At 42.4% G+C, this 27,408-nt stretch overlaps 1 protein-coding gene across 1 annotated transcript in view; it reads left to right on the forward strand.

The window, feature by feature from the left end:
* LOC129834469 (uncharacterized) overlaps positions 1-27,408 on the forward strand; it is a 33,697-nt gene extending 6,289 nt beyond the window's left edge. The window contains exons 20-43 of the mRNA XM_055899476.1: positions 3,246-3,292; positions 7,652-7,778; positions 8,072-8,231; positions 8,628-8,892; positions 14,014-14,226; positions 16,313-16,431; positions 16,648-16,709; positions 17,551-17,724; positions 18,265-18,342; positions 18,461-18,507; positions 18,606-18,662; positions 18,929-19,426; positions 19,664-19,742; positions 20,303-20,429; positions 20,535-20,565; positions 21,961-22,101; positions 22,199-22,330; positions 22,997-23,150; positions 23,249-23,298; positions 23,473-23,625; positions 23,758-23,822; positions 24,654-24,773; positions 25,055-25,195; positions 25,319-27,408. Coding sequence (XP_055755451.1) covers positions 3,246-3,292; positions 7,652-7,778; positions 8,072-8,231; positions 8,628-8,892; positions 14,014-14,226; positions 16,313-16,431; positions 16,648-16,709; positions 17,551-17,724; positions 18,265-18,342; positions 18,461-18,507; positions 18,606-18,662; positions 18,929-19,426; positions 19,664-19,742; positions 20,303-20,429; positions 20,535-20,565; positions 21,961-22,101; positions 22,199-22,330; positions 22,997-23,150; positions 23,249-23,298; positions 23,473-23,625; positions 23,758-23,822; positions 24,654-24,773; positions 25,055-25,195; positions 25,319-25,565 — 3,287 coding nt within the window. The 3' untranslated portion in view covers positions 25,566-27,408. The remainder of the gene's footprint in view (positions 1-3,245; positions 3,293-7,651; positions 7,779-8,071; positions 8,232-8,627; positions 8,893-14,013; positions 14,227-16,312; positions 16,432-16,647; positions 16,710-17,550; positions 17,725-18,264; positions 18,343-18,460; positions 18,508-18,605; positions 18,663-18,928; positions 19,427-19,663; positions 19,743-20,302; positions 20,430-20,534; positions 20,566-21,960; positions 22,102-22,198; positions 22,331-22,996; positions 23,151-23,248; positions 23,299-23,472; positions 23,626-23,757; positions 23,823-24,653; positions 24,774-25,054; positions 25,196-25,318) is intronic.

Genomic DNA, 27,408 nt, shown 5'->3' on the forward strand with positions numbered 1-27,408 from the left:
TTTATTAGTAATCGCTGGGGATGCTACTGAAATAGACCCAGCAGACTGTAACGTACACAAAGCAGCTGGCGCAGAGAGGCTGAAGGCCCCTTGGTGAGTGTCACTCATCATGAAGGGTTTACTGTGACCATCATGGGCCTTGCCCTTGTTTTCTGTGTCTCAGGAGCCCAAGCCCTATTATCTGGGGAGGAATAGACAAAGCCCCTCAGTAGAAACACCAGGATGTAAACAGTGAACATTTGGTGTGGTTTGCTCTCACAGCTAGAGGGAAGAACAGCTCTGTTTGGTTCACACGAAAGGGAGCCATGCTCATGTGACCTCCATGAGGAGAGTCCATCTATGCAAAGTCACAGCCTTATTGTTTATTGTTCGGTCAAGTTGATGAGTTTAGAAAATCTTGAGAATGTTGTAGATCAGTGGAAGTTGTTTGGCATGAACAGGCCTACTGGTCAGTGTTTGTATTGTGTTGGCGATCAGATCACTACATCAGTTCTACAGTACAGTGTAGTTTATCACCTGACCCTTGCCCCTGTTCTGCCAGGCTATTTGTGGTGATGAGAAGTCTTCTATTTGCTTAACAAATTAAGCATCTGCCATGAGAACAGCAATATGCCAGAAGCATCCTCTGATGCTTAAATAACATTATGACACTTACCTTACGCATTCTCACCTGGCAGGCATTCTCACACAACCATAGAATATGGCACATAATGCATGTAGGTACTGCAGGCAATGCAGGTGGGATATGTGATATGTGGACTACTGAAAGCCAGCACCAGGCTAATGTAATACCTCTGAATGTGGGCTGTGTGTCATCTAACCCCATTGATGTGACTCCTGGCAGCTTTCACTTTAGAAGGAACTAAAAGGAGCTCTGGATGACCGCATCGGCTCTAGCATGATATTCAAAATCAAATGCAATCCATCCAGTAAGACAGGATGAACCTCCAGCCCTCCCCGCATGGAAATGAAGATATCCTTTTACGGCTAGGGGTTTTTGACAACATCCGGTGGAATTGCAGAGCGCAAAATTCAAAATAAATTATTAGAAATATTTAACTTTCATACAATCACAAGTGCAATACACCAAAATACACCTTAACTTCTTGTTAATCCAGCCACCGTGTCAGATTTCAAAAAGGCTTCACGGCGAAAGCGAACCATGCTATTATCTGAGGACAGCATCCCATCAAACAAACACATGACAATCATAATTTAACCCGCCAGGCGCGACACAAAACTCAGAAATAACGATATAATTCATGCCTTACCTTTGAAGATCTTCTTCTGTTGGCACTCCAATATGTCCCATAAACATCTCAAATGGTCCTTTTGTTTGATTTATTCCGTCGTTATATTCTCAAAATGTCAATTTATTTGGCGTGTTTGATTCAGAAAAACACCGGTTCCAACTCGCCCAACATGACTACCATTTATCTAATACGTTACCTGTAATCTTGGTTCAAACATTTCAAACAATTTTCCTAATCCAATTTAAGGTATTTTAAAACGTAAATAATTGATCAAATTTAAGATGGAATACACTGTGTTCAATTGCGGCTAAAATGAAAGTGGAGCTAGCTTCAGGTCGCGGGCCCCAAACAAAGGAGTACAATATGCTCGACCCTCTTTCTGAATAGCCGTACTTCTTAATTTCTCTAAAGAAAAACATCAACCAATTTCTAAAGCCTGTTGACATCTAGTGGAAGCAATAGGAACTGCAACCAAGTGCCACAGAAATCTAAGTTCCCATAGAAAAAACAATGAACTCAACAACAAAAAAATTCCTGGATGGTTTGTCCTCGGGGTTTCGCCTGCCAAATAAGTTCTGTTATACTCACAAACATTATTTTAACAGTTTTATAAACGTTAGAGGGTTTTCTATCCAAATGCATATCCTAGCTTCTGGGCCTGAGTAGCAGATAGTTTACTTTGGGCACGCTTTTCATCCGGACGTGAAAATAGTGTCCCCTATCCCAAACAGGATATTTGGACTACACTTTGCGAATGTAGGCCTGTTAAGGTGTTAGTAAAAGGCCAGTATTCCAACACACTGACTGTAACATCTCCTGAAATAAGCTTGTAGGATAGTAGCCTTCGTCTGTTTACCTTGTTATCTACATTCTACTAAGTCCCTCTACTCCGATTTACCCGTAAAACCCTAAGAGCAATTTTATATCCCCTGCACATCGGTTCCATACCAACCAGGGCAGTTTAATATGGGCTTGTGTTTATTAGAACATATTAACTAGAATTCAAGTATGTTTTGTTCATACTGAACATTTTGTGCCAAAACATTTGTATTTAGTAGTACGGTAAACTAAAGCAATATTGTACATACTGTACTGTAGGCCCTATCATTATGTACAGTATCACTTGTACAGGTGTTTATGGGTTTTTACATGAGCAATATCTATAGGGCTCGAGCAAAGACTTGTTGAGCAGCTGTATGTCACTATCAAGAGATTGGCTCAATTCACATACACATGTAACAATATATTGAAATTGTTTTGCTGAAATCAGCAGTGGCAGGAGCAAATGGGACATTTCTACTATAGTCAGAAGCAAAAGGGCTCTTATGATCATTTATGCTTTTCTGAGCCTGAGAGCTCTTGGTGGCGACGTTGTAAAATAAATACTAGACAGGAATGAAGTGCTTCCAAGATGTTTTGCCAACGTGAAGTGTGAACGGATGTTTTCCTGTCTGTCCACTGTTGGAGTTGGATAGCTGTGATGTGGTTTCTTTTCTCAACCTGCCACTGACCCCAGTATGAATGAATTATACATCCTTGTGATCATTCTATTTCCTCTGTAATTAGATCTGAAAGCCATGAGGACGTTTCCAGTGATAAGGATGCTTCAAGTAGCATGTAGCATTGGTGTCATTTAGATTTCTGTTTGTTCGCAATGACGGATGACACTGTCTTTCAGGAGAGGTTCAAAAGGATATGACACAATAGGTCTGCCGTGGGCCAAGTGCTTTCAACCAGAGGATCAAGCGTCCCATGAAACTGGTTGCCAGGTTATTGTTGCCCCTAGAAATGGAGGTAGGGGGTGAGGTAGAGGACTTTCTGAAATACTGTCCGGTCCACCAATTAGACAGACAGCTCAATCGGTGCGTCATCCTCAGAGGAATACTCCCAAATTTAGTGCATTTTAATGGCATTAATTTACATGACATACAGTACAGTACCAGTTAGATGCAAATTGAGCCCTTCTCACTTTCTCTGGTTTGGTTCAAACAGGTGCCATTTATTCACGAACTGGAGGAGGCAGCAACAGTGGCAGCAAGGTAAGATATATGTATATTCTTTTTTTGTTGGTACTTTTGGTGTTGTATAGGCTAACGTAACAAAGAAGAGATATTGTTTGCAAGTTCATATTTTACTACACGTCTTCCCACTTTGCCTACAATTCTGATCGATTTCATGTATTTCCTGATGTAGTGACAGTTCACTGCCTGAATCATTATTATGTTTGTCTTATAACCTGGATGACTAGGCTCTTTGTTCTCTGTATCTGTTCAGTAGCATGATCCCACATGTGCTGACAGCCTGTGCCTCTGAATGGAACTTTGCTTTTTGATCTAATTGAGTAAAATACGAGAGGAATATCTAGAATGTTTTCTACAGCCCTTTCTCCTTTTCTCTCTAATCCTTTCTGGGCACCCAAACCTGAGATAAACAATTATCCTCACACTGTAGCAGAGGCATGTCAGCCCATATTAGAGCAAACTGTACTGCTGCTCCCAGAACAGTGAGATACAGGCTAGCTGTGTCATTATTGGATCATTTAATAATCACGCACTAACAGAAGGCCTTTTCTCTTTGTTGTGATCTGATTTAAAATGTAAACAGGTTCCATAATGTGTCTGCTGTTACTGGTTCCACCTTCCACTTACTTTATGTGATATGTAGTGTCCCCTGTTTCTCATACTGTCTCTTATGGTCTTATGGTCTATTAATGACCTGTAAAAAAGCGTATAACCTCAGATAATCCATGACATTTGAGAAGCTTATCATGAGAGCTTTTTTACTGTGTGCCTCTGTATGTAGAGAACAGAGGATGCAGATGTGTACATGTGCATGAGTATGTATGTGCGTGTATGTCTGTGTTTATTTTAGGTGCTCAGTAGGAGCTACCCACCCACCCTTCATTTCTTGAGGTTATGTGACTGCTTGCAACACTGTTTACACCCTAAACCGTGTCCTAGACTCCAATCTGGTGGGGGATGGAGGAATGATAGTTTGAGTTATAAGGTGTTTTGATCAAACACACACGTCCAAACTCTACCCTTCCCTGGTCAGACCTTTGCCCCCACAGAATGATCACAGAGAGAAAAAATAGCAACTTGGCGCTCACAGGCAGAGTACGAGCTCAGAGTTGGAGCTCAGAGTTGGAGTGTAATTCAGGAGATGTGATCAGTCAGGGCTGAGTGGAGTGGAGCGGCAGCCTTAGAGAAGAGCTGTACACATACACAGCAGCAGCCCAGAGAGGCACACAGAGCCTTCTCCTTAAATGGTCAAAGCTCCTAGGAGTGAAAGAGAGGCTGGTGCTAGAAAAAACGACAGGGAAAGGAAAAGAGACAGCCAGGGATAGCTAGGTTTTCTGTGAAAAAATCTGGGAATTACAGTTTGACTGAGGGAAGGTTCTGTCGGGTGTTTTATGTGGAGTTTATGTGGAGCTAAGCAGTGAAGGTGGTATCTCTCACAGGAGGTTACAGGTACAGCTATTGATCTATTCTCTGCTCTGTGGACAGGTGGAGATGATGTATTGTACGCACGTTTTATTTGTTTAGAGATTAGTGAGTCTGCAGCTGCATGCTATGCACGTTATCATTAGTATCTGTGGCTATGTGCATCGAGTTGACAGGCATGTTAAACATTTGCGCTGTTCATCAGCACTTTGGGGTTAAGTTGGAATATGCATATCTCTGCTGAGGGTTTACAGGCTGTCACTTATTGGGAAGATAGCAATAGTTTGCTAAGGGAGAACAATAATTACAAGACTTAGTTGGAAGTTGCACATACTGGGACTCTATGCATGACCAGCAGATGCTAATGATTTATTTGTTTTATTGCGATACTGTATATAGCCATGATCGCCTAAATGGCATTGGTGTTTTGAACAAGCTCACTTGCCTCCCCCTCTGTCTCTTCCCATCCATCTCTCATCTTTCTCACACTCCCTCCATATCCTGTTATCTGGGATGGTGGCTGTGTAACCACCACTTCCTCTGCCGGTTCTGTACTCCCTGTGCTTTACACAACCAAATTTTAAACAAATCTGGCAACAGGCAGAGGGCTTACGTAACAGGGGAGAAGGGGGCCGGGGCGAACGCTCTGCTCAGCTCACTTTATCATGAGGGAGCAACGAGGCCAGCCCTCTGCCTTGCCGTGAGGTAACTCTGTGGCCCTCAGGGACCTACCTGCTAAAGGGGACAGGCTGGAGGTTCCCAAAAATAGCTCTGATCAGGAGAGAGAGAGGCTGAGAGGCCCTGTGTGTCCAGTGGACAGAGCCTTGCAGGCGTGGATGTACTCCCGGTCCCGGCAGGAAATAATCAGATTCAATTACACTGCAATATTCATCTCATTGTCTCTATGTTTAGACTCCTGCAGCTCAGCTTGGCCCTCTCGACTCTGTTTGCTTTGAAATTGATTCTCACTGTGGACTCCCAGAAACGATCTCAGCCCAGGACATTGCTTCTAAATTGCAGTGTTGCACTGTAAAAAAAACAAAAAACAACACCCACAAATCTAGTTGTTTCAATAAATTGTTATTAAGTAACTGGTTCCACAATATTTTTTGTTTACTCAACTTTTCGGTCCAAGTGTTACTTGAACAACAACAAAACATTGTTGGTCCAAATTTAGCTCTAACTTGAGAAAACTTTGATCAACTTGATCAACTTGAAATAATGTGTGCTCAACTTTCCCATATGCTCATTCAACTAAAAATTATTATTTGGGCATCTTACCTTAAAAAAAAGCTATATAACTAGTAACACACAGAGTGCTGTTACCATACAGTACAATGTTTTCAACTTACATATTTGACACATGTTGACATACATGATTGCATTGTGTATGTTCATTTATACGGTAATTTTTGTTCAACACGTTCTCACCTGGGATTTAAACTCACAACCTCTTGGTTGAAGGCATTATGATCTTCCTGCTACACCACCCAAATAATCATTTATAGTTGAACATATGAGACAATTTAAGCAAACATTTTTTTAAGTTGACTGACTTTTTGCCTACGTTTTCTAATGTTGGAGCTAAGTTTGGGCCAACACATGTTTTTAAGTTCAGGCAACGCTTTGACCGAAAAGTTGAGTAAAACAAACAAAAAAGCTGTGGAACCAGTTACTTAATAATATTTAGTTGAAACATTGACAGTGTGTCAAAACCTTTGCAATGTTGCACAGCCACAGTACAGCAGTCTTTCTGGACTGCCTTTATTTGTCACTGTGTGACTGTTCTTTAGATTATCGTTTTATCAGTATCTTAACTATGTTTGAAAGTGTTCTCTCTATGTCATCTCCTTCATCATGTGCAGATATAGAAGTGTGTAGGAGTAAATACGCAGGCTTGATGAGGAGGAGACCTCTGGTACTGAACCTGACCTCACACTAATGAAAATAGCAGCATTCTCTGATGTTTGACAATGCACTAGAGATTTATAACAGCTTGTTATGAACTTTTATGACAAATCCTTTGTCTGTTTATTGTGTATGTTAGACAGGAGATTCGGGTGCATTTTGTGTTGTCTATGAGTGGTTCATCACAGCTCCAGTTGTAGAAAGTTGGCCTATCTGGACATTGTGTTTTGTGAAGGCCATAACAGGACAGTGATTTAATTTGGTCAGTGTTGGGTCTTGTTTTTCTTATCGGAGAATGGCACATGGTTCTCCTGGCTCATTGGCTCAATGTGATTATGGAAAATAAAAGGCCATGTCCTTACAAAGGGGTCAATCAACTCCAGTTATATATAAGTATTTCAAACTGAATAGAAATAGTTTTTCACGGTTTTGTTCTAGCTCACATTTGCTGGTCCTGGGTGTGGACAATGCGCTTTTTAACTCTATAAAAACAATTAGACAATAAGAACATAAGTACTTTCATCTTGCTGAGGCCTGGTCTCAATATCCCTCTTGTTCCTAGAAGAACGCTAAACAGTCTACTTCCTCCCTTGTGAGGGATGGGTCTATTAGCCTCATGTTCCCAGCATCCTCTAGCCACGTTAGCCATGTTTGTCATGACATTTACCAGCATACACTGTTACTGTACTGTGTCTGGACTCAGGACTCAGGAAGCCATTCCTCAATGAAATGTGCACTCTGGATTACTTATGAGCAAAGATAAGAGGGTGAATGTGTTATGTTCTACAGCTTATTGTTTTTTCCTTCTGCTTACTGAATACTGAACACATAACACTGAATCCCTCATTGCCGGCATGTCTGAAAAATCCATTGATGCATTCTCTCTCTCTATTTTTTCTTTTTTTAATGTCAAAATCGGCTTGATCTGATACGGCTAACAGCCCCATGAAACACTAAACATAGGTAGGGACTAGGAGATGATGAGTGTGGATGACACAGCATAGTTCATGAATGGATTAATGGAATATGTTGTTTTCTCTCTGTCAGAGCTGTGACGATTCAGAGCCACCCTGCACTGATGACAACAAACCAAGCCAAGTCCAATGTCCTGACTTAGTCCCAGACCAAAAGCACAAAAGTACCAGCAGTGATGGTCCTGCACCTGCATTTTTAGGTAATAGATCCACTGTCATCTTCAAATCAAAATCCAATATATTCGTCACATACACAGTTTACAGCAGGTATAATAGGTGCAGCGAAATGCTCATGTGCACCTCACATTTCTTCCACTTCCTTTTGGCAGGTCATACAGTGCTACCATTCATTTGCCTGTCATTTCTGTTCCTATCTCCTGTCCATCTGCTTGTTTAATGTGTTTTGTTTTCAAATGTCTGCTACTGCCTACACCATGTTGTTAGTGTGACTGGGACCTCCCTGTCTGACCGTGTTGGTTCCTCCCTCTCGTAGGTTCCATCCCAGTGTCAGAGACACAAGCGCCCCCAGTGTCTCCATCACAAGTCTTCATCCAGTACGAGTGTGCACCTCCTCTTACCGTCCCAACGGATACACCCCCTCAGTCTGCCTGTGTCAGTCACGCTGCCGCTCACACTGAGGAGAATGTAGCAGGGTTCGTGTTTATATTCTCTCTCTTTTACAGGAAGAGGATATTGCATGTGTTTAGATTAACATCCCCCCACACTGAAGAGCTAGGCTAAGGTGAGACTGTGCAGGGATGCCAGTGTTTACATGGTCACACACCAGCGCCCCAATAATATACAAGGGCACTCAGTCTGTTCCTAGGAGGAAGCGGGAACTGTCAGAAGATTGCATAAAGTTTGTTAGGAAAGGCCCACCTGTCTGGATATAAAATGAGGAGGTGGTGGTATTTCACAGAGCAGGAAGCAGTGGAAGTTATCACAAATATTCAAGCTGAAATACGGGTTATAATTGTGTTTGATATGATTTTGGAGAGATTTAACTGTTGATTATGGATAAAGAACAGTGTGTTGATGTGTTTGATCAGTCTCAGATCGGAGGATCCCAGTTGCCGTGACTACTGTCAGTCAGAGGCCCGCGACTGTGGGAGTGGCCAAGCATTGCCGCCTGGAGACTGTGGGAGAAGTCAGCCATCAAACCCAGGAGACAGTGCTGGTAGTAAAGCCTCTGAACCAGAAGATCGTGGGAGGAGCAACGCATTACAACCAACAGATATTGGGTGTGATCTAGAGCATTGTGGGAGTTTCCATTCTCGAGATCTACCGACTGTTTTAATAACAGGCTCAGATAAGGTAAGTTAGGACTGAATACTTTTCAATGATATCTTTAATGAGGATAGCCTCTTTTATGATTAAATACTCTAGTGATTCCCAAATCATTGTGGTTAAAAAATAACACTCACACACTATTCTAAATGGGCAGAGACAGAAACATAAGCAAGTTATTTTACCCATTTAAGGTGTACACATCCTTCCAAGGCCATGGTTTCCTACACAAACACCCCCTCCCATACCCAGGAACAGAGTGAGTGGTGCTTGTCTGCTGGCTGTGGGGGGCACGGGTTGGCTGATGGTTAGAGAGGCAGGGCAGGATGGGGGGGGGGGGGGGGGGTTAGAATGGAGCAGGGGGTCCTGTAGTGAGCCCTGGCAAAGACCATTAGGCTCAAAGAGGGAGACTCCAGTTAGAATGTGACCTCCGTCAACCCCGACAGAGCTCTGACTGATGGCATGTCTGATTTGGATGATTTTGGCTCTGCTGTATGACATTTTCCCAGAGTATTATTTCCATAGGCATGTTGGATAGGATAAATACTTGTATTTGTTTCCCCTTTAGAATCAGATTGTGATTGTGTGGTTAGATATGCTCGTTTTCGTGTAAATAAGGTAGTTCAAGATAACCTTGCTCTATGACGATTTAATTACAACCCTTCTAACCTTTCATCCTCCATTGTGCTACCTCGCTGTCTCCACGTTTGATTTGCCTGTCGTAGATGTTTAGATTCGTTACAAGACAACGGTATCTTGTTTTTCTTTGTTCATTCTCAGAATCAAATATATCTAACTTTAATAGCTGGAAGAATGCGTTCCTCTGGGATTCCCGTTCTCCCAGATTAACTTGGCTCATCCACCCCCGCCTCTGGGGAGAGAAAGCACTTGTTTATGCACTGTTCTGGAAGCTCCAGGACTTGTTAGTCAGGTCTAACACTAGAGAGAAGCAGCTGACATGTCTGTGTGATGGTTTGTCTGATACGTTATTACAGTAATATGCCGCTAGAGAGTTGTGCTGCATCTGGAATATTGCAATGATAATTCATCGCATCATAACCAAGTTATTTGAGAGAAGGGCGATTCCATTGTGACGCTGAGACTCTCTCTTTCACTTTAAAATGTTTACAGGCCCAATGCAGCCGTTTCTACCTCAATATCAAATCATTTCTTCATAACAATTAAGTACCTTACTAACCACGTTTCCATCCAACCATTTCATGCGGATGAGTTACCTAACGCATGAAAAAAAGTCACAACCGGGCTGATGGAAACATAAAATGCCGGTACAATTTTATAAATGCCGACAAACAATTTGTTCGTTTGACATGGTGAGATCTTTTTGTGTGGGTAAAATTAATTATCGGGAAAATGGTGGAAATGTATGAGCAAATATTGATATAATAACCATCATATCGAAGTAAACTTGGAGTCAAGTGATGATATGTTGTGTGGTCCTCCCACTACGACTCGGGAAACCATGCAGTTTATTAAGCTACAGATTAAATAAGTTATGATGAACTTCACGGGGTGATTAATGTGCAAGGTGATGAGTTTGATGCTCCTTTCCAATAAATATTGAGGGTCTTATTCTGGTTTCATAATGATCGATGCTTGGCTGCCATTTGACAAATACAAATAATAACGCTCTTATCCGTAATAATCTCATAATGTAGGAAGCCTACACAGCACTGTATCTGCAAGGTGTTGGTTAAACCACATGTGCAAAAGTCTTTTTTATGTGCACTACGTCATTGTGCACAGCCTTTTATCCGCAAAAAGTCTGTTTGATGGAAACACATCTCTGCTGGAAAATGGGCATATTGTTTTATGCCGATTTTTGATAATTTGCATGAAAATCTGTCGCACATTGGATGGAAACCTAGCTACTGTGATTCTTTTCATTCAAAATGGTCAAAAAGAAAACAAAAAAACAAAAAACAGCTTCTTAGCAAGAGCAATTTCTCAAGCAAGAATTTTGCTAGGACATTCTGGGAGTTGTCTGAGTGGGTAGGGGAAAACTGAAAACTAGCTGTCATTGGCAGAGAGGTTTGGAACTCTCTTTCTTATTGGTCTAATATTAACACATTTACAGCCTAGTGATGTAGGCCAAAACTCCATCCCACCAAAACAGGCTGAAAGTACAGACAGTCTTTTCAAACAGCTCTTACACTGAAAGAGTATTATTATCATTTTCATAATTTCACAGTATTAGGCCAACCTCATAGTGTGGAAATATATATCAAAACACAGAAAATCGACTTTTTGACTGCACTGAGCCTTTAACAAACCGTACCCCTATACACAGAAGTCTACTTTTAACAATTGCCACTGAAAATGTTACTAAAACACATTTACTAGATGAACAGTGCAGATGCAAAGTTCGGTAACAGAATGACAGTAAAATCTCTCTTATTTTTTTAATTGACCACATTTTCCAAAAACTCACAAATAATTCAAAGATGTCTGCAGAAAGAATGGGGTGTTAGCTATGATATGGCACCTTGAGTTGGAAAAAGATCGAAACGGAACAAACAAAAAAAACACAACATGCAACAATTTCAAAGATTTTACTGAATTACAGTTCATAAAAGAAAATCAGTCAATTGAAATAAATTCATTAGGCTCTAATCCAGTGTTTCCCAACCCGACCCTCAAAAATACACATGTTTATTGTAACTCTGGACAAGCACACCTGATTCAACTTGTCAACTAATCATCAAGCCCTCAGTGAGTTGAATAAGGTGTGTTTGTCAAGGGCTACAACGAAACTGTGTGCTGTTGGGGGTACTGAAGGACCATGGTTGGGAAACACTGCTCTAATCTATGGATTTAAAATTTCTGGGAATACAGATACGTATCTGTCATCACAGAGACCTTATAAAAAAGTCATGGTACCTCTTTGCATTCAAATTGCCGTCGATAAAATGCAATTGTGTTTGTTGCCCGTAGCGTATGCTTGCCCATACAATAACCCCACCGCCACCATGGGACACTCTGTTCAGCAAACCGCTCGCTCACACGACGCTGTCTGCCATCTGCTCGGTACAGTTGAAACCGGGATTCATCCGTGAAGAGCACACTTCTTCAGTGTGCCAGTGGCCATCGAAGGTGAGCATTTGCCCGCTGAAGTCGGATACGATGCCGAACTGCAGTCAGGTCAACAGCCTGGTGAGGACAACACACGCAGATGAACTTCCCTGAGACGGTTTCTGACAGTTTGTGCAGAAATTCTTCGATTATACAAACCCACCATTTCTTCAGCTGTCCGGGTGGCTGGTCTCAGACGATCCCGCAGGTGAAGAAGCCAGATGTGGAAGTCCTGGACTGGCATGTGGTCTGCGGTTGTGAGGCCGGTTGGATGTACTACCAAATTCTCTAAAACAACGTTAGAGGTGGCTTATGGTAGAGAAATTAACATGAAATTCTCTAGCAACACCTCTGGTGGACATTCCTGCAGTCAGCATGTATCTTTTTGCATGCTCCCTCAAAACTTGAGACATCTGTGGCATTGTGTTGTGTGACAAAACTGCACATGTATTGTCCTCAGCACAAGGTACACCTGTGTAATGATCATGCTGTTTAATCAGCTTCTTGATATGCCACATCTGTCAGGTGGATGAATTATCTTGGCAAAGGAGAAATGCTCACTAACAGGGATGTAAACACATTTGTGCACAACATTTGAGAGAAATAAAAATGTTGTATGTATGGAACATTTCTGGGATCTTTTATTTCATGAAACATGGGACCAACACTTTACCTGTTACGTTTATATTTTTGTTCAGTATATTTTGGTGGATCAACACTTGGTAATGGATCAACACCCGGTAGTAGAATGATGGTAACAGAAATCACATCATGGGTGCTTAATCTGGACTATACAGAAATGCAATTATGAATGTAATTTATATTCATGGTGATACATCCTGAATAGGTGCACAAAGGTAGAAAAATGTAATATCCTCCTTTGCATGTTTTGGTATTATTCTACACACTGGCTATTATTGGTCCAGACCGGACCAAATCTGTACCAGTCATAGACGTCTATGTTTCACAAGTTTGGACATCGTACAGCACAGTACAGCACAGTACAGTAGAGTAGAATTCAGTATAGTATAGTACAGTACAGTAGAGAAAATACAAATAGAGTAAAGTATAGTTCAGTACCGTAGAGCACAGTACAGTACAGTAAAGAAAAGTACAGTAGAGTCCAGTCCATTACAATGTACTCTACTGTGCTCTACTGTACTGTACTGTGCTGTACTGCAACTGTGGTTTGTGACTACTATGATTGGTAACAGAGTGATTGAAAAATCTGCAACATAATCACTGCAATAGAATTCGTCACAATGGAAAATCATTTTAATCACTTAATAATTCTTAAACAACATTTTTATCAGTAGAAACACGATAACCAATTGCTAGGCCTACCTTTACTTGTTATTTCTGTGAAATTTCATTATCCTCCCTCATAAGGGAGAGAAATGAGAAACTATCTTATAGATATGTGGGTTTTTGGTAACAGAATGACAAGACACTAGGCAATATTTCTTAAACTTACAGAAGGAAAATCATTTCTCCAAAACGAAATATAAGTGTTGATATTAGTTAGCAGGGGTCTTTACATCAACATCATTGGGGTTTGATGTATTTCTGAAACCTTTTAAGACTTTTTCTGGTAGGTGTTTTCTAAGACACATTTTCCATCTGTTTACCCACAAATCAAATACATTACTTATGCCAAACTTTTAGAATTGAAAATGATTGAAAAATCTATGCCTTCATGTCCCAAAAATATAGGCTTAGCTTTCATTTGACATCAAATGTGATATGCTCCTATAAACTTCACATGTTGGTCCTTTTACATGGAGATGACCAGAATACTATTTACATACTTTGAATGTATGTCTACAAGGCCCTTTCCTTATGATATCATAGGTTTTGTCATCCAACATCAAAGTTCAAACAGGCATAGCCACCAGTTGGCACACCCATTCATAGGCAAATGTTCTATACACTTATCCTATTCGAGGAAGTGTCATGCTTCTTTGTGGTTTCCCTTGCAGTTAGAAGCTATCAGAGGCTGTGTATTCTCAGTTGTGCCTGTGTGACTTCCTGCTTGCATGCATATAATTCTGGTTCCAGGAAGGAGGGGGCCACGAGTTGTACTGCTTTCCCTGGGTTCAGACTGAACAGCAGTTGGAGGAATCCCCTACCCAACCCACTCCAGCTGAGAGCCCCTTTTTTTTCCCCCTGACACGACCCCGTGCCCCACAGCCCCCCGTAATGCCCGTCCTCCCTGAAGAAGAGGAGGATTCCCCTGAGGAGCTCGACAGTTCCTCCAGCTCACCCAGCACAGTGAGTACCTATCCATTACGTTAATAAACCTTCACTCTAAAGTTGTGGTATGTTGCACTCAGAGCTATACATGGCACTAGGTCATTAATACTGAACCTGGAACCTAAGGTTCAGTGTTGGCAAGCTATACGGATTTGCAATGAATATGTGAGCAACAATAGCATATGAGCAATATGAGCAATAGGCTTCACTCATATCTATGCTCATAGTGTTGCTCACATATTCATTGCTAATACATGTTAGTGTGTTATGGATGTGTGTATCTTTAGTACCAATGACTCCCTGCTTTTCACACACTTCTATTTTTGACTCAGGAACAAAGCTTTGCTCAGCAATGAAAATATGTAATTAATCCCAGCAAAATCATGAGCGGGATGTTCTTTCCTCTTCTGTCCAGATCACAAACTTTTTTCCGGCGTCTCTTATTACCCTGTTTTTTGTGTTGATGAGGTCATTTGCATTGCGCTGGTGGTCAAGACAGGTTAGCACAGTGTGTCCAGACCCCTCTAGATCTTGGCTCTACTCTGAAGACTGAACTGTCTCTCGTTGTTTTGTTCTGTCACCTGTTCAGATCCTGTGTGACTCCCCACCCTAATGTTAATTTAGTTGAGTAGACTTGTACAGAGCAGTGGATAGATTGGATGTTTTATGAGTCTCTGAATGTGGCTTTGCCTAGTCCAGTATGTCTCCCAGAAAACATGCCATTGAAACTCTTTGAGACAAAAAGTAGAGGCTTTCTGAAAGCTGCCTGTGTACAGTCAGGAGCTATATACAGCTGTTTGGTTTACACTGTAGAGACACAACAGATTTGTGTTGAGCGGATGGCTGCCTCACCAGAACCACTAAGTTACTCCTCCTAGGAGTACACTGTCATCCGTTCCAGTCAGTCATAACCACGGCCTAGATAAGACTTCACTGAGGTATGCAATGAGCCTCTGTAATCTAACCTGGGGGTATGGCAACCGTATAAAATGATCCTCCTTTATTAAACCATAGCCCTGACCTTTCAGCAGTTTTAGACTGTTATAGGGATATCATTTATTAGCATTTTCTTCCAGGACAAAGGTCTCAGTGAAGTATAATTTAATGCCTCCCTGTTTATTTGCATACTTTTCTCTCAGGATAGAACTAGATACTAGGATATAAATAAAAAATGAATGGCCTTTAATGTTGGAAATATACTTAACATGGTTGACTTAGTTACAGATCACATGGTTCAAGTGAGTGTTCATTCTGTCCTTCCACTCTCCTGGGATGCTGAGGTCCAGTGAGTTCAGGGTGTTTAGTCCAGAGGGACGTCTAGAGTTTCTGATGTTCAGGGGTTCAGGCTGTTGACATTGTGCTGCTGAGCTAAAAATGCTGCTGCTGGAAACCAGGGACCACCTGCTAGTCAACAGAGCTAAGTGCCTCACTGAAATACCCACCGATAACAGAGGACCACAAGTTTATTTCTTTTTCCCTTAAAAGTGCTTTGAAATGGTTGTGCCTTGAAGTTGAAGTGTCTTTTTCCCCCTGCTGATTCCACCACGTTCCCCATACAGTCCCAGCCATGGTCAACATCAGGGAGGGTCTAGAGAGACATTAAGGTGTATGTTTGGCTCTGTCTTCACATTAATATCAACATTAAAAGTTTACGAAAACAGCAAGTCTCCAGTTTGGGGAACCAAGTCACCAAACATCTCTGTGAAAGTGTGTACACAAGATTTTATAGATGTGTACATAAGCAGGAAGGTTAAAGGCTCGAGCATGAGAAAGTTTTGATGCCTTTGCAGTGACACAAGCCATTTGGTGACATGTTTACTCAAATGTCTCTGTAATCTTTGTTTTGCATGATTTAATGTTTCGAAAGATTTAAATGAAAATGTCCCCCAATTTACGTCATTGCAGTAACAATATCCATATCTATGAATTTGAGAGACAATATTAGATTGTCTATGGCAGGATCCCATTTCTGTTATCCCGGTCCCTCAAAAGTCCACTCAAAACCTTTTTCGTGCAGTCTAGTTCTGGTCTTGCTGCATAACTAAAGTTACACCTCTCCTAACTTATTTTAAAACTTTTGTTTTTCACATATTTTTCTATCTAGTATACACCAGTTGAAAGTAGAGCTGTTACCGTGGCGATGCCTGCTCCCACCATTGTCTTCCCAAAGCAAGCGACTGTGACCGTGGTCCAAGCAGACGGTCGCCCTCTGGAACAGACCAGGTACATGTGTTATTTCATCTTGAGAACAGGACTGTTCATATCAAGATGGATTGAGAGCAAACCACCTCTTGAAAATGATCCACTTTAACCAAGCCAGCATCGAGATATTTCTAGAAAATAAAATCCATCCTTCTTCAAGTGTTTAGAGTAAATGTAAATATAGACTGTGTCGTAAGAACATGGCGTCTGTTAATTTGAAACGTTTCTCTTTCCCAGACCACACAGTCCCAGACCTCGCTTGTCCCGAAACTCCCTGGCAGGACCCATCACTACAGTCGGTGGGTACAGTCAAATACTTAAAGGCTAAATATAGCCTCATTGTAACGGCATTCAGAGGAAGAAGGTGAGGACCAAGGTGCAGTGTGATACGTGTTTATATTATTTATTCGAAACTGAACACTAAATACAAAATAAAAAAAGGAATAACCGGAACAGTTCTGACAGGTGCAACAAACACTAAACAGAAAATAACCACCCAAAACTAACAGTGGGAAAACAGGGTACCTAAATATGGTTCTCAATCAGAGACAATGATAGACAGCTGCCTCTGATTGGGAACCATACCAGGTCAAACACATAGAAATAGAAAACATAGACATACAAACATAGAATGCCCACCCACATCACACCCTGACCAAACAAAAAATAGAAACATGCAAAGCAATCTACGGTCAGGGCGTGACACTCATGTTAACAAAACTTATAAGTCCATTGTTTTTCTTCATAACATTGTATGGCTAATTTAATTCCATCTATTGAAATGTATAAGTTTGGTCATCAGTGTCTGACAGCATACAGAACTGGGGCCCTTTGTCCTTAGAAAATCAGAGCCAAAGCTCTCAGCGCCGGGATGCTTCTGCTTTGATTACTATTGATGTTGGTTGTTGCTCTGTTGCTGAGCTCAGAGAGAATACTATTGGTTGTTGCCATTTGTCTCTTATTGTCTACGTTTGTATTTTAATTACTACTCTTGTGTGTGTGTGTGTGTGTGTGTGTGTGTGTGTGTGTGTGTGTGTGTGTGTGTGTGTGTGTGTGTGTGTGTGTGTGTGTGTGTGTGTGTGTGTGTGTGTGTGTGTGTGTGTGTGTGTGTGTGTGTGTGTACATGTGTATCCTTCTCAGACAGTACAGGCAATGTGATAGACCTGGTGAAAGACCATCTGCCTGAGCTGCAGCTCTCGGAGGAGGACCGTCAGAAGAACCTGGTGCTACTGCAGGAGGCCAAGAAAGTCAGCGACCGCTTCCTGAGCCGCAGGGGCCGAAAGTCCACCTGCAGCCTCTCTGAATCCCCCACAGGTGAGAGACACTCATTGGTTTACAGACTGGTATACAAGTGAAACAGGGAAAAATAAAAGTACTTTACGGTAAGTCTTACTGTACAGTATACAGTGTACAGTATGTAAGTATTAAGCTATTCAGATAATGACCACAATTTACACAGAAGAGATTTAATCAGCTGGTGGATTGTAGACTTGGTTGAACAATATTTTGACTCTTAACGCTGGTTATGAAATGAAATGAGCAGCCAACAAACCCTCAGGTCTGCTAGCTGAATTGCGTAAGTGAGTCATTGTAATTGCTGTATGTTTCTATCTTGACTTCCGGAGTTATCTGAACATCACGTACGTGCCCTCATGCCTTCGTCTTGCAGAATTCTGAATGCACGCCAGATAAGTCCAGTCTTCCATCACGTAACAGACTACAGTGGCAGATATCAAATGAAGTCCCAATATCTATAGTTTTTATGTTGCGTTGTTATCTGGAATGCGATGCTGATGCAGTATACTGTACTTTCATTGTTCAAACATAAAACACATGTGTATGTTTTATCCACAGGTCTTTCTCCTAACCACACACCATCCTCCTCACCTGTGCCGTCCAGAAGCAGCTCTCTTATCACAGCCCCTCAAATAGGTACGTCCATCTTTCTGTCTGTTAGAGAATATTCACTCTCTTTGCAGGAGAGCATGAAAATCCTTGCATAAAAAGACATTTAATTATACAGCTTTTTTTGTAAACCTTTTTCTTTCAGCTGTAGCCACAGAGGTGAACTATGCCCCCTCGTCGCCTGTCAGCCTGGTAAGACCAATTGGAATTATATTTGTCTGATGCACTCAGTAATGGTGTTTTAACAGTATGTTGATTGATGTGTGTTGTTTTGTGTTCCTCTCTGGCAGCGATTGGAGGTTCTGTCTGCGAGGGAGCAGGCTGATACCAGTACACCGGAGCATGAGGTAGCATAGCACTCTCACCACCACTCTCATTCTCAAGTGGCACCCTGGAACAGTTAGTCATACATGAAAATGCAATACGTAGTTAGTAAAAACACTCATGAGTTTACACTCCAGAATAGCTATGCTCATAGCTATGTTGGATACAATAATTCATTTAAGATAGAAAATTGTAAATGTTGACATTCTTGCGCCCCCTCTCCACGAAAATCCAATTAGTTTCTCCTGAATTGACAGTGTTTAAAGAATTGTGATATTGCTGTTTTTAGAGCACCAGGAGGTTGGTGGACTGGAAGCCCAATGAGAAGCGTAAGGTGTCCTCAGGCACCCTGGCTCCTCGCTACTCTGTTCCCCCACCCCCCAGGGAGCCCAGTGGGGGCCAGAAGGAGAACTTTGACCCCCGGGTAACAGCTAAGAATTGCCCAGCACCAGTACTAGTCAATAAGCCAGAGGAGGTTCTGGCCCGAGCCCCCAACCAGGCCCCTGCCACTGGGGTGGCCAAGCCTGTCCCTCGGCCCCCCACTCAGCAGGCCCCCTGCACAGCAGAGATCAAGACCATCGGGGCCTTTCCTCCCCTAATGAGAGCTGTGTCCTGGGACACTGTTGGAACTCTCAACGCCAGAAATGGGGCACCAAGTCTCCCCTCTACAAACGAGGAAACCTTCTCCTTTCAAGACAAGACCCGGGATGCCCTGCTCATGTCCTCTGGGTACAAGGACTTCCCTGTACAGCCTGTCAACGTGCAGAAGCTGTCCAAAATAAGAGAGGTACGATGGGAGCCTTTTAACTACCGGGGCTCATCCCTTGAGTTTCACCTGATAGCATTAATGTGACATTTATTGCATGTTTGGGGGATTTAAGAGCCTTTTGGTAAATGCTAAAATCATGAGAGAGAATGTTTTGTTCTTGTAATGTTTTGGTCTTGTAAACATCTTTGTACGACACAGTTATTACAACATGAAAGCTCTTAAAAATCTAAATTTGCACTGTTCTTCTGTATACAGGAGCACAAGCTGATGCGGAACCAAAGCATTGTGGGGTCAAAGTTGGCAGACTTGAGTGAAACAGCTGAACAGGAAAGAGGTACTGGGTTTCCCCGTGTCTGACCTGGAGAGGAGACAGTGCTGTGTGTAGTGCTGTGTAACAGACCATTGGAGTGGACAGTAGACTTTTAGCTAGTGAGGGGGAAAGGAGTCAAGGCTCCCAGCTACGTCACAGGATGCGAGTCCTTACTGACCCCGAGAGATTTTCTGTTCTAAGTTTGGCACAGAGCTGCAATTTATTGGCAACCTGAAATGTTATTTTAAGTTTGCACCAGCAGATGGTGTGAGTGAGAGAACCCGGTCAGCTAATATTGAAAAGACATCAGTGAAATAGTTTGTGATCCAAGAAAATTGCAGTACAATGTTGTTCAGAAGTAAGTTGATTATCAAAATAGTAATCTGATTATTTAAATAAATTAGGTTTTCCCATTGAGACCAGATAGCCACGTTGTAACTAACTAAGTGTGTGTGTGTGTGTGTGTGTGTGTGTGTGTGTGTGTGTGTGTGTGTGTGTGTGTGTGTGTGTGTGTGTGTGTGTGTGTGTGTGTGTGTGTGTGTGTGTGTGTGTGTGTGTGTGTGTGTGTGTGTGTGTGTGGCCAGGTCCCTCTCTTCTGCCCCCTGCAGGGTCTCCTACTGATGAGGAGGCTAAAGAGAAGTCAGATGCCATGCCCAACATCTCAGACATCATGCTGAGGAAACTCAAACTGCACAGAGGGCTACCAGGCTGGTGGGTATCACAGTATTTAGACTGACAGGGAATGACCTTTTACCATATATTTTGGTCTTTCTACTTACATACTGAACCTATATTTCCTCTCTTATTATATTGTAGTGCACCTCCACTCACGGAAAAAGAAGTTGAGGTGAGTATCTACTCTGGAGAGGGTATTATACAGTAGTAACCAGTTTTATAGTGCATGTTCTCCCTCTATCTGTGGCCTCATGAATGTAATGTACAGGAAGCCCCTAGTCTCTACCAATGATTGAGACTAATGGGAGCCTCAATTTCCTGTCTCTATGGAGAAAATGCAAACATGGCTGTGTTGTTTGAGTGCAGAGCACTTGGACTAGGCTTTAGCCCCGCCTGCCCAGACGCCTGTCCCTCCCAGGGGGATACATGTTGTGCACTAGGACAGTAGAGGTCACCGATTTCCTCTCAACACTTGCCTCAGTACTCTGGGACGATGTTTGGAATGCTGCAGCAGAGACCCTTTGATCATGACAGCATGACACCAGGAGTTCATCTGTCAGCTTCGCTGCACGTTATAGGCTCATCTCAGGCCTGGTAGCAAGCAGCACTGTCAACACACTGGCTAGTTGATGGGTAGCCAACTGGTGTAGTTCTACATGGTAGCTGGGTAGCCAACTGGTGTAGTTCTACATGGTAGCTGGGTAGCCAGCTGGTGTAGTTCTACATGGTAGCTGGGTAGCCAACTGGTGTAGTTCTACATGGTAGCTGGGTAGCCAACTGGTGTAGTTCTACATGGTAGCTGGGTAGCCAACTGGTGTAGTTCTACATGGTAGCTGGGTAGCCAACTGGTGTAGTTCTACATGGTAGCTGGGTAGCCAACTGGTGTAGTTCTACATGGTAGCTGGGTAGCCAACTGGTGTAGTTCTACATGGTAGCTGGGTAGCCAACTGGTGTAGTTCTACATGGTAGCTGGGTAGCCAACTGGTGTAGTTCTACATGGTAGCTGGGTAGCCAACTGGTGTAGTTCTACATGGTAGCTGGGTAGCCAACTGGTGTAGTTCTACATGGTAGCTGGGTAGCCAACTGGTGTAGTTCTACATGGTAGCTGGGTAGCCAACTGGTGTAGTTCTACATGGTAGCTGGGTAGCCAACTGGTGTAGTTCTACATGGTAGCTGGGTAGCCAACTGGTGTAGTTCTACATGGTAGCTGGGTAGCCAACTGGTGTAGTTCTACATGGTAGCTGGGTAGCCAGCTGGTGTAGTTCTACATGGTAGCTGGGTAGCCAGCTGGTGTAGTTGTGCTTTACATTAGCACATACTGTACATTGCTAGCATAACAGTTATGTTATGTTAACATGTTATCAAGGATCTTCAGTGATCCATGTGTTTATTCAGTCCCATACTGTATTCATGTTTTCTTGGGCAGCCCAATAATTGACCTGACCCCTCTGATCTACTTTGTGTGGTGGTCCAGTGCGTTGGCGTGTCTCAGTCCTTAATAATGGTATCTAATGTTTCCCTGGTGACCGTTTCATGAACATTGAACACAGTCATATCCTCCCCACAGAACGCGTTTGTTCAACTGTCGCTGGCATTCCGGAATGACAACTACACTCTGGAGACACGGCTCAAACAGGCGGAGCGGGAGCGGACCCTGACCGAGGAAAACACGGAGAAGGAACTAGAAGAATTCAAAGGCTCTCTGAAGGTCAGCCTTTAGTAGGCCATGATAACACAGAATATGAAATTTGTTGATTCACTTTCATTTATCAAGGCCCTTTGTTTTGTTGCTGTTGCCTCCTCAGTGCACGGCACCACAGTGGAGTAACATGGAGCAGCGGGAGTCCTACCAGTGCCTCATAGAGACAGTAGCAGTACTGCACCGTCTAGCCACCAGGCTCTCCAGCAGAGCTGAGATGGTTGGAGCAGTCAGACAGGTACTGGAACCCAGGCATAGGATAGGATAGGATGGGCCCTCCACAGAGTACCTTAATGATTCGAGGAAACCCCTGAACGAGAGAAGAAAACATTGAGTGAAAGTGAAAACACTTTTCCATGCTCCACTGTCATGAGAATTTTATTTTTTCAAATAAGATATGTTTGTGAAAGATTTAGCCTGTTATGCTTCCCTCAGGTTATCGTTCACACCAAAGCCAACTCCAATAAATGACTAGGGAAGGACACAGGGATTTGTCCGTTGTGATTTATAGACTAACATCATTGCTGCTGTACGAGACCTGACCCCAGACCTGACCCCAGACCTGACATGATGATGGCTTTCCACAGTGTTGGAGTCCCTCTCAAAATTATATTCTCTCCCTCTTATATTCTCTCTGCTGTGACTGTATGGTTAACTCTCCAGCCCATAGACAGTAATGACACTCCTGTTGCTGCACTCTTAGAACAAAAGGTGCTATCTAGAACCTAAAAGGGTTCTTTGTCTGTCCCTATAGGAGAACAGTTTAAAGAACCCTTTTAGGTTCCAGGTAGAACCCTTTTGGGTTCCAAGTAAAACCCTTTCCACAGAGGGTTTTACATGGAACCCAAAAGGGTTCTCCTATAGTGACAGCCGAAGAACCCTTTTGGAACCCTGTGTGTGACAGGAGAAACGTATGAACAAGGCCACAGAGGTGATGATGCAGTATGTGGAGAATCTGAAGAGGACCTATGAGAAGGACCACGCTGAGCTGATGGAGTTCAAGAAGCTGGCCAACCAGAACTCTAGTCGCTGCTATGGAGGATCCATAGACACTGGAGGTACACCTGCACAAACCCTTTATCTCCAGTGCATGAAGGGCAAGTTGTTGCAAAATGTGGATTGACTTCAACTACGTTCTCCTGTGTTCTTTGGTTAGATGATGGAGTCCCACGGCCATCCAGGTCCATGTCCCTGACCCTGGGAAAGGTTGGTGCTGTAGTGTTGAACAGAGTGTTTCCATTGGGTTTGACTGGTTATATCAGGGTGACACTTTTTAAGGATAATCCCCCCCAACTGAACTCTCAACTGAACTCTCCCTCTCTTTTCTTCTCCCCTCTTTCTCTCACCCTCTCTCTCTCCCTTCCAATTGTTCCTTATCAGGCTTTGCCCAGGCGGAGGGTCAGTGTTGCGGTGGTCCCCAAATTTAACCTCCTGAACATCCCTGGTCAGACCCCGGTCATGGCAGGTCCCGGCCCCAGCGTTGCCATGGGACCCAGCCCCCAACTCACCATGGGCCAAGCACTTCCTGTCCTGGTATGTTTCTTCCCAATCACAGCCTTCTCAGCCTGTCAACCTGACCACATCATTAAGTGGTAAACTTAAATAGACAGGATATTATCAGTCTGCTTCGTCGACATGCATGTTGTTTGATCTTGTTAATTACAGTGTGAAGCCAACAGTATGAAAAGCAACTTTCCCACTGATACTACACAGCCAGCTATAGCTGAGAGGTATGTTCCTCCATCCTCTGTCATAATGTTCGCCAAATGCATACCCATGAATATACTGTACATACTGTTCTCAGCACAATCTATCTCCTTGCCTGTATTGCCTGGTTCCCAAGGTCAGTTCACAGCGCTGTGAAACAATGGGCGATGCGGGGCCTTAATATATATACATCCTTATCAGAAGACATCTTGTGCTGTTTCAGAATCTTTGCCTTGTGTACTTGACCTTCAGGAAGTAGCTTGATTAATCATTGCCATCCGGATACCAGGGGCCATATACAGCAGATAACTGCACAACCCTTATGCAACTCCCAGATTGTCTATGCACCCAAAATAGCTGTGCAACATTCCATAAAAACCCAACTGCAACTGGCTGATGGGATATTCTGAGATGTAATCTAAACATTTGGGCTGGGGAGCTTGACAAAAGCCAGGCCAGAGACTCCATCCCTGGCTTAGTAATAAGGGGAGTCTGAGAGAGAGAGCATTCAAGTGGTGTGCTGTCTTAGTTTGCCCCATGCCAAAATCTCAGGATCTCTCAGAGCGAGAGAGACAATAACAATTGTATCAAGTGTCTGCTCAGTAAAAGCCAGGGACGTTTAAAGAGTCCCCATGTACACATTTTTCCTTTGTACTTTTGGTTTTTACGCAAGCTTGCCTGGCAGTGATGGTGCCATCCACGCACGTTGCCATTCAACTGCGTTCCAGCCTGTCCATTAACACAAGGCCACAGTGTTATGATGGAAAGCCTAATGACCATGATGCACTCCTCTCTCTCATCATAATATCTGTTGGTAAAATGTTCTGTGTTCTTTCCGCAATGAAACAATGCAGTGGAAAGATTGTGGCAGAGCAGGAAGCTGAGCCATCTGCCCCAGCCAAGCCCTCCATCAACCTAGAGGAGATCAGATCAGAGATCAAGGCAAAGATCGAGGAGGAGGCCTACAATAAAGGGTGAGGCCCTTTTCTATGTACCCGCTCACCCTGACCACCCACACACATACCCACAGTCACACACCCTGTGCACGCTGACAGAAGAGTGGCTGTACTGACATAATAGTGTCAGTACATAATAGTATGAAAAATCAACATAATATTACAGTACATTCAGTACAGTCAGCATTGCAATAGTGAAGTAGTTTATATGTAATGTGCCCCTGCTGCCTTATGATACTTCCTCTACATTCAGCGTATGTGCCTTTAATGAGAAAACAAGTGTAATGTTCCAAATACAGCTACCAAGAGGGACTGAAGAGAAGTAAAGAAGTCAAAGAGGTGGAGGAGGAGGAGGAGGAGGAAGAGGAGAAGAAGGTAGAGAAAAATCCAGAAAAGAAGGATGAAAGAAAAGAAGTCAGCAGAAAAGAAAAGTTCAACGGGTAATTTTCACTTCATGTAGATCAATTGAAAATAAATGATGATGTAGTTATACTAGCCACTGTATAATGACTGGGTGTATAGCTTGAATTGTTCTGAATCCCCTCTCAATTTTGCCTTTACAGTAAGGTTGAAGAGGTCCTAGTTGTCCTTGACAGGCGTTGCCCCAAGGTTTTCCGCCGTAACCGACTTCTCTGGATTGTTTTGACGTTGTTCCTGATCACGTTCCTGGCCGTCAGTGTTTTCACATACTTTAGTGATCGCTATAACAACCATGGGGACATGTCGGCAGAAAAAGCCATGGTTCAGGGCAAGAAGAAGATCTTTGGACTGAATGTAGGAGTACAGCCAAAGAATCCCACTCCAGAATAACAAAGAGCCTGTCTCATACTTCTCTCAGTCCATAGACTCTTTTTTCCATGATACATCAAGAGCTGAACTTGAATATAGGCTTTTGAAGATCTAGGGTTTGGGGGGGGGGTGTATCTTTGCGAGCATTTATTTAGTTTTTTATTGGTTTCAGAGGGTAAGCCTTCAAATGATCATAAACTTTATCAAGGCATATTGATGTTGTGTTAGGAAAGCCGCCTCAATGTTTCTGATGGTGATGTATGATTGTTGCTTAGGGGGCCAAGTATAATAGTGTGATGAAATATGTTCTTATCTACAGTGAGATCCAGGACTTCGGATTTGAAATGATACAATGACTATCAGGTGAAAATGCAGACTGTCAGCTTTAATATGAGGGCCTTTCCATCCCTATCAGGTGAACTGTTTAGAAAATACAGCGCTTTCTGTATGTAGTCCCCCCATTTCAGGGAGCCAAAAGTATTTGAACAAATTCACTTATATGTGTATTAAAGAAGTTCAAAATGTAATATTTGCCTTTTGACTCTACTAACCTGTTGGATGCTTTCATAGTTTGTTTTGGTTGTGAATGGTAAATAATGTATTGTGTCATGGAGTTGTAAATAAGAATATCCTCTTTTTCTGAGCACTTGTACTTTAATGTGGATGCTACCATGATTACGGATAATCCTGAATGACACAATGAACAGAATGAACAGGGAGGGTTAGCATTTTGGAGGGGAATGAATCATTATTCCCGATTCATTCATAATTATCATGGTAGCATCCACATGAATTTAAATAGGGTTTAGAAACAGGTTCTATTCTTATTTACAATAAAAGTGACTCCAAAATACACAATACATTATTTACCATTCATTTCTCTTTGGCGCAAAATAATCTGACACACAAACTGCAAATGCATTCAACAAGTTTGTATTCACAAGCTTGATGTAATCATTGTGTGCTATGAATATGGGACCATATACTACACTTTTGGCTACTTTAATACACATAGAAGTGAATTGGTACAAATAGTTTTGGTTCCCTAAAATGGGGGGATCTTGCACAAAAAGTCCTGTAATTTTTAAACGATTCACCCGATATGGATGAAAATACCCTCAAACTAAAGCTGACAGTTTGCACTTTATAGTCTTTATCATTTCAAATCGAAAGTTTTGAAGTACAGAGCCCCAAAAATATATATATTTGTCATTGTCCAAATACTTTTGGACCTCACTGTATATATTCACAATGTATTGTTATTATTCCTTGTCCTATTCTGAATGTCATCCTGGAGGACTGAATGTGGCCCCTTGGGTGGAGATGGATGATTCCTGATGAGTTCCCTAAGACATTACATTTACATTTAAGTCATTTAGCAGACGCTCTTATCCAGAGCGACTTACAAATTGGTGCATTCACCTTATGACATCAGTAGACATTAGACTAATGTACATTAATCTACCACTCTGTTACTTTTATGTTCATTCTCTCAGGTCCAGTAAGCGGACATCCCCTGAAGAGATTTACAGAGATATTTAAAGAGATATGTTTTTTAATTTTTTGAAAATATTTAGTAAAATATCTATATTTGTTGTATTTAAGCAGATACTTTTTGGGAAAATCTATAATACAAGCACATTCCAAAGTAGCTCCTCAAGTGCAATATTTAGCAGCTGATGGTTCTTGTTTGTATTTGTTGTTACTGTGTTGGTTTGCGTCCTCCGAGCACTAAAAGATTTCCTTCATGTACGAGAGCACTTTTAGACAGCATGAGAAATGTTTTATCTTCTTTGCACTTGTGTGCCAGGATTTTCTGTTGTGTCATCTTCGCCTTGAAATAAAGGTGCCTTAAAACTCCCAG

This window comes from Salvelinus fontinalis, chromosome 35, assembly GCF_029448725.1.
Source record: "Salvelinus fontinalis isolate EN_2023a chromosome 35, ASM2944872v1, whole genome shotgun sequence".
Lineage (NCBI taxonomy): Eukaryota > Metazoa > Chordata > Actinopteri > Salmoniformes > Salmonidae > Salvelinus > Salvelinus fontinalis.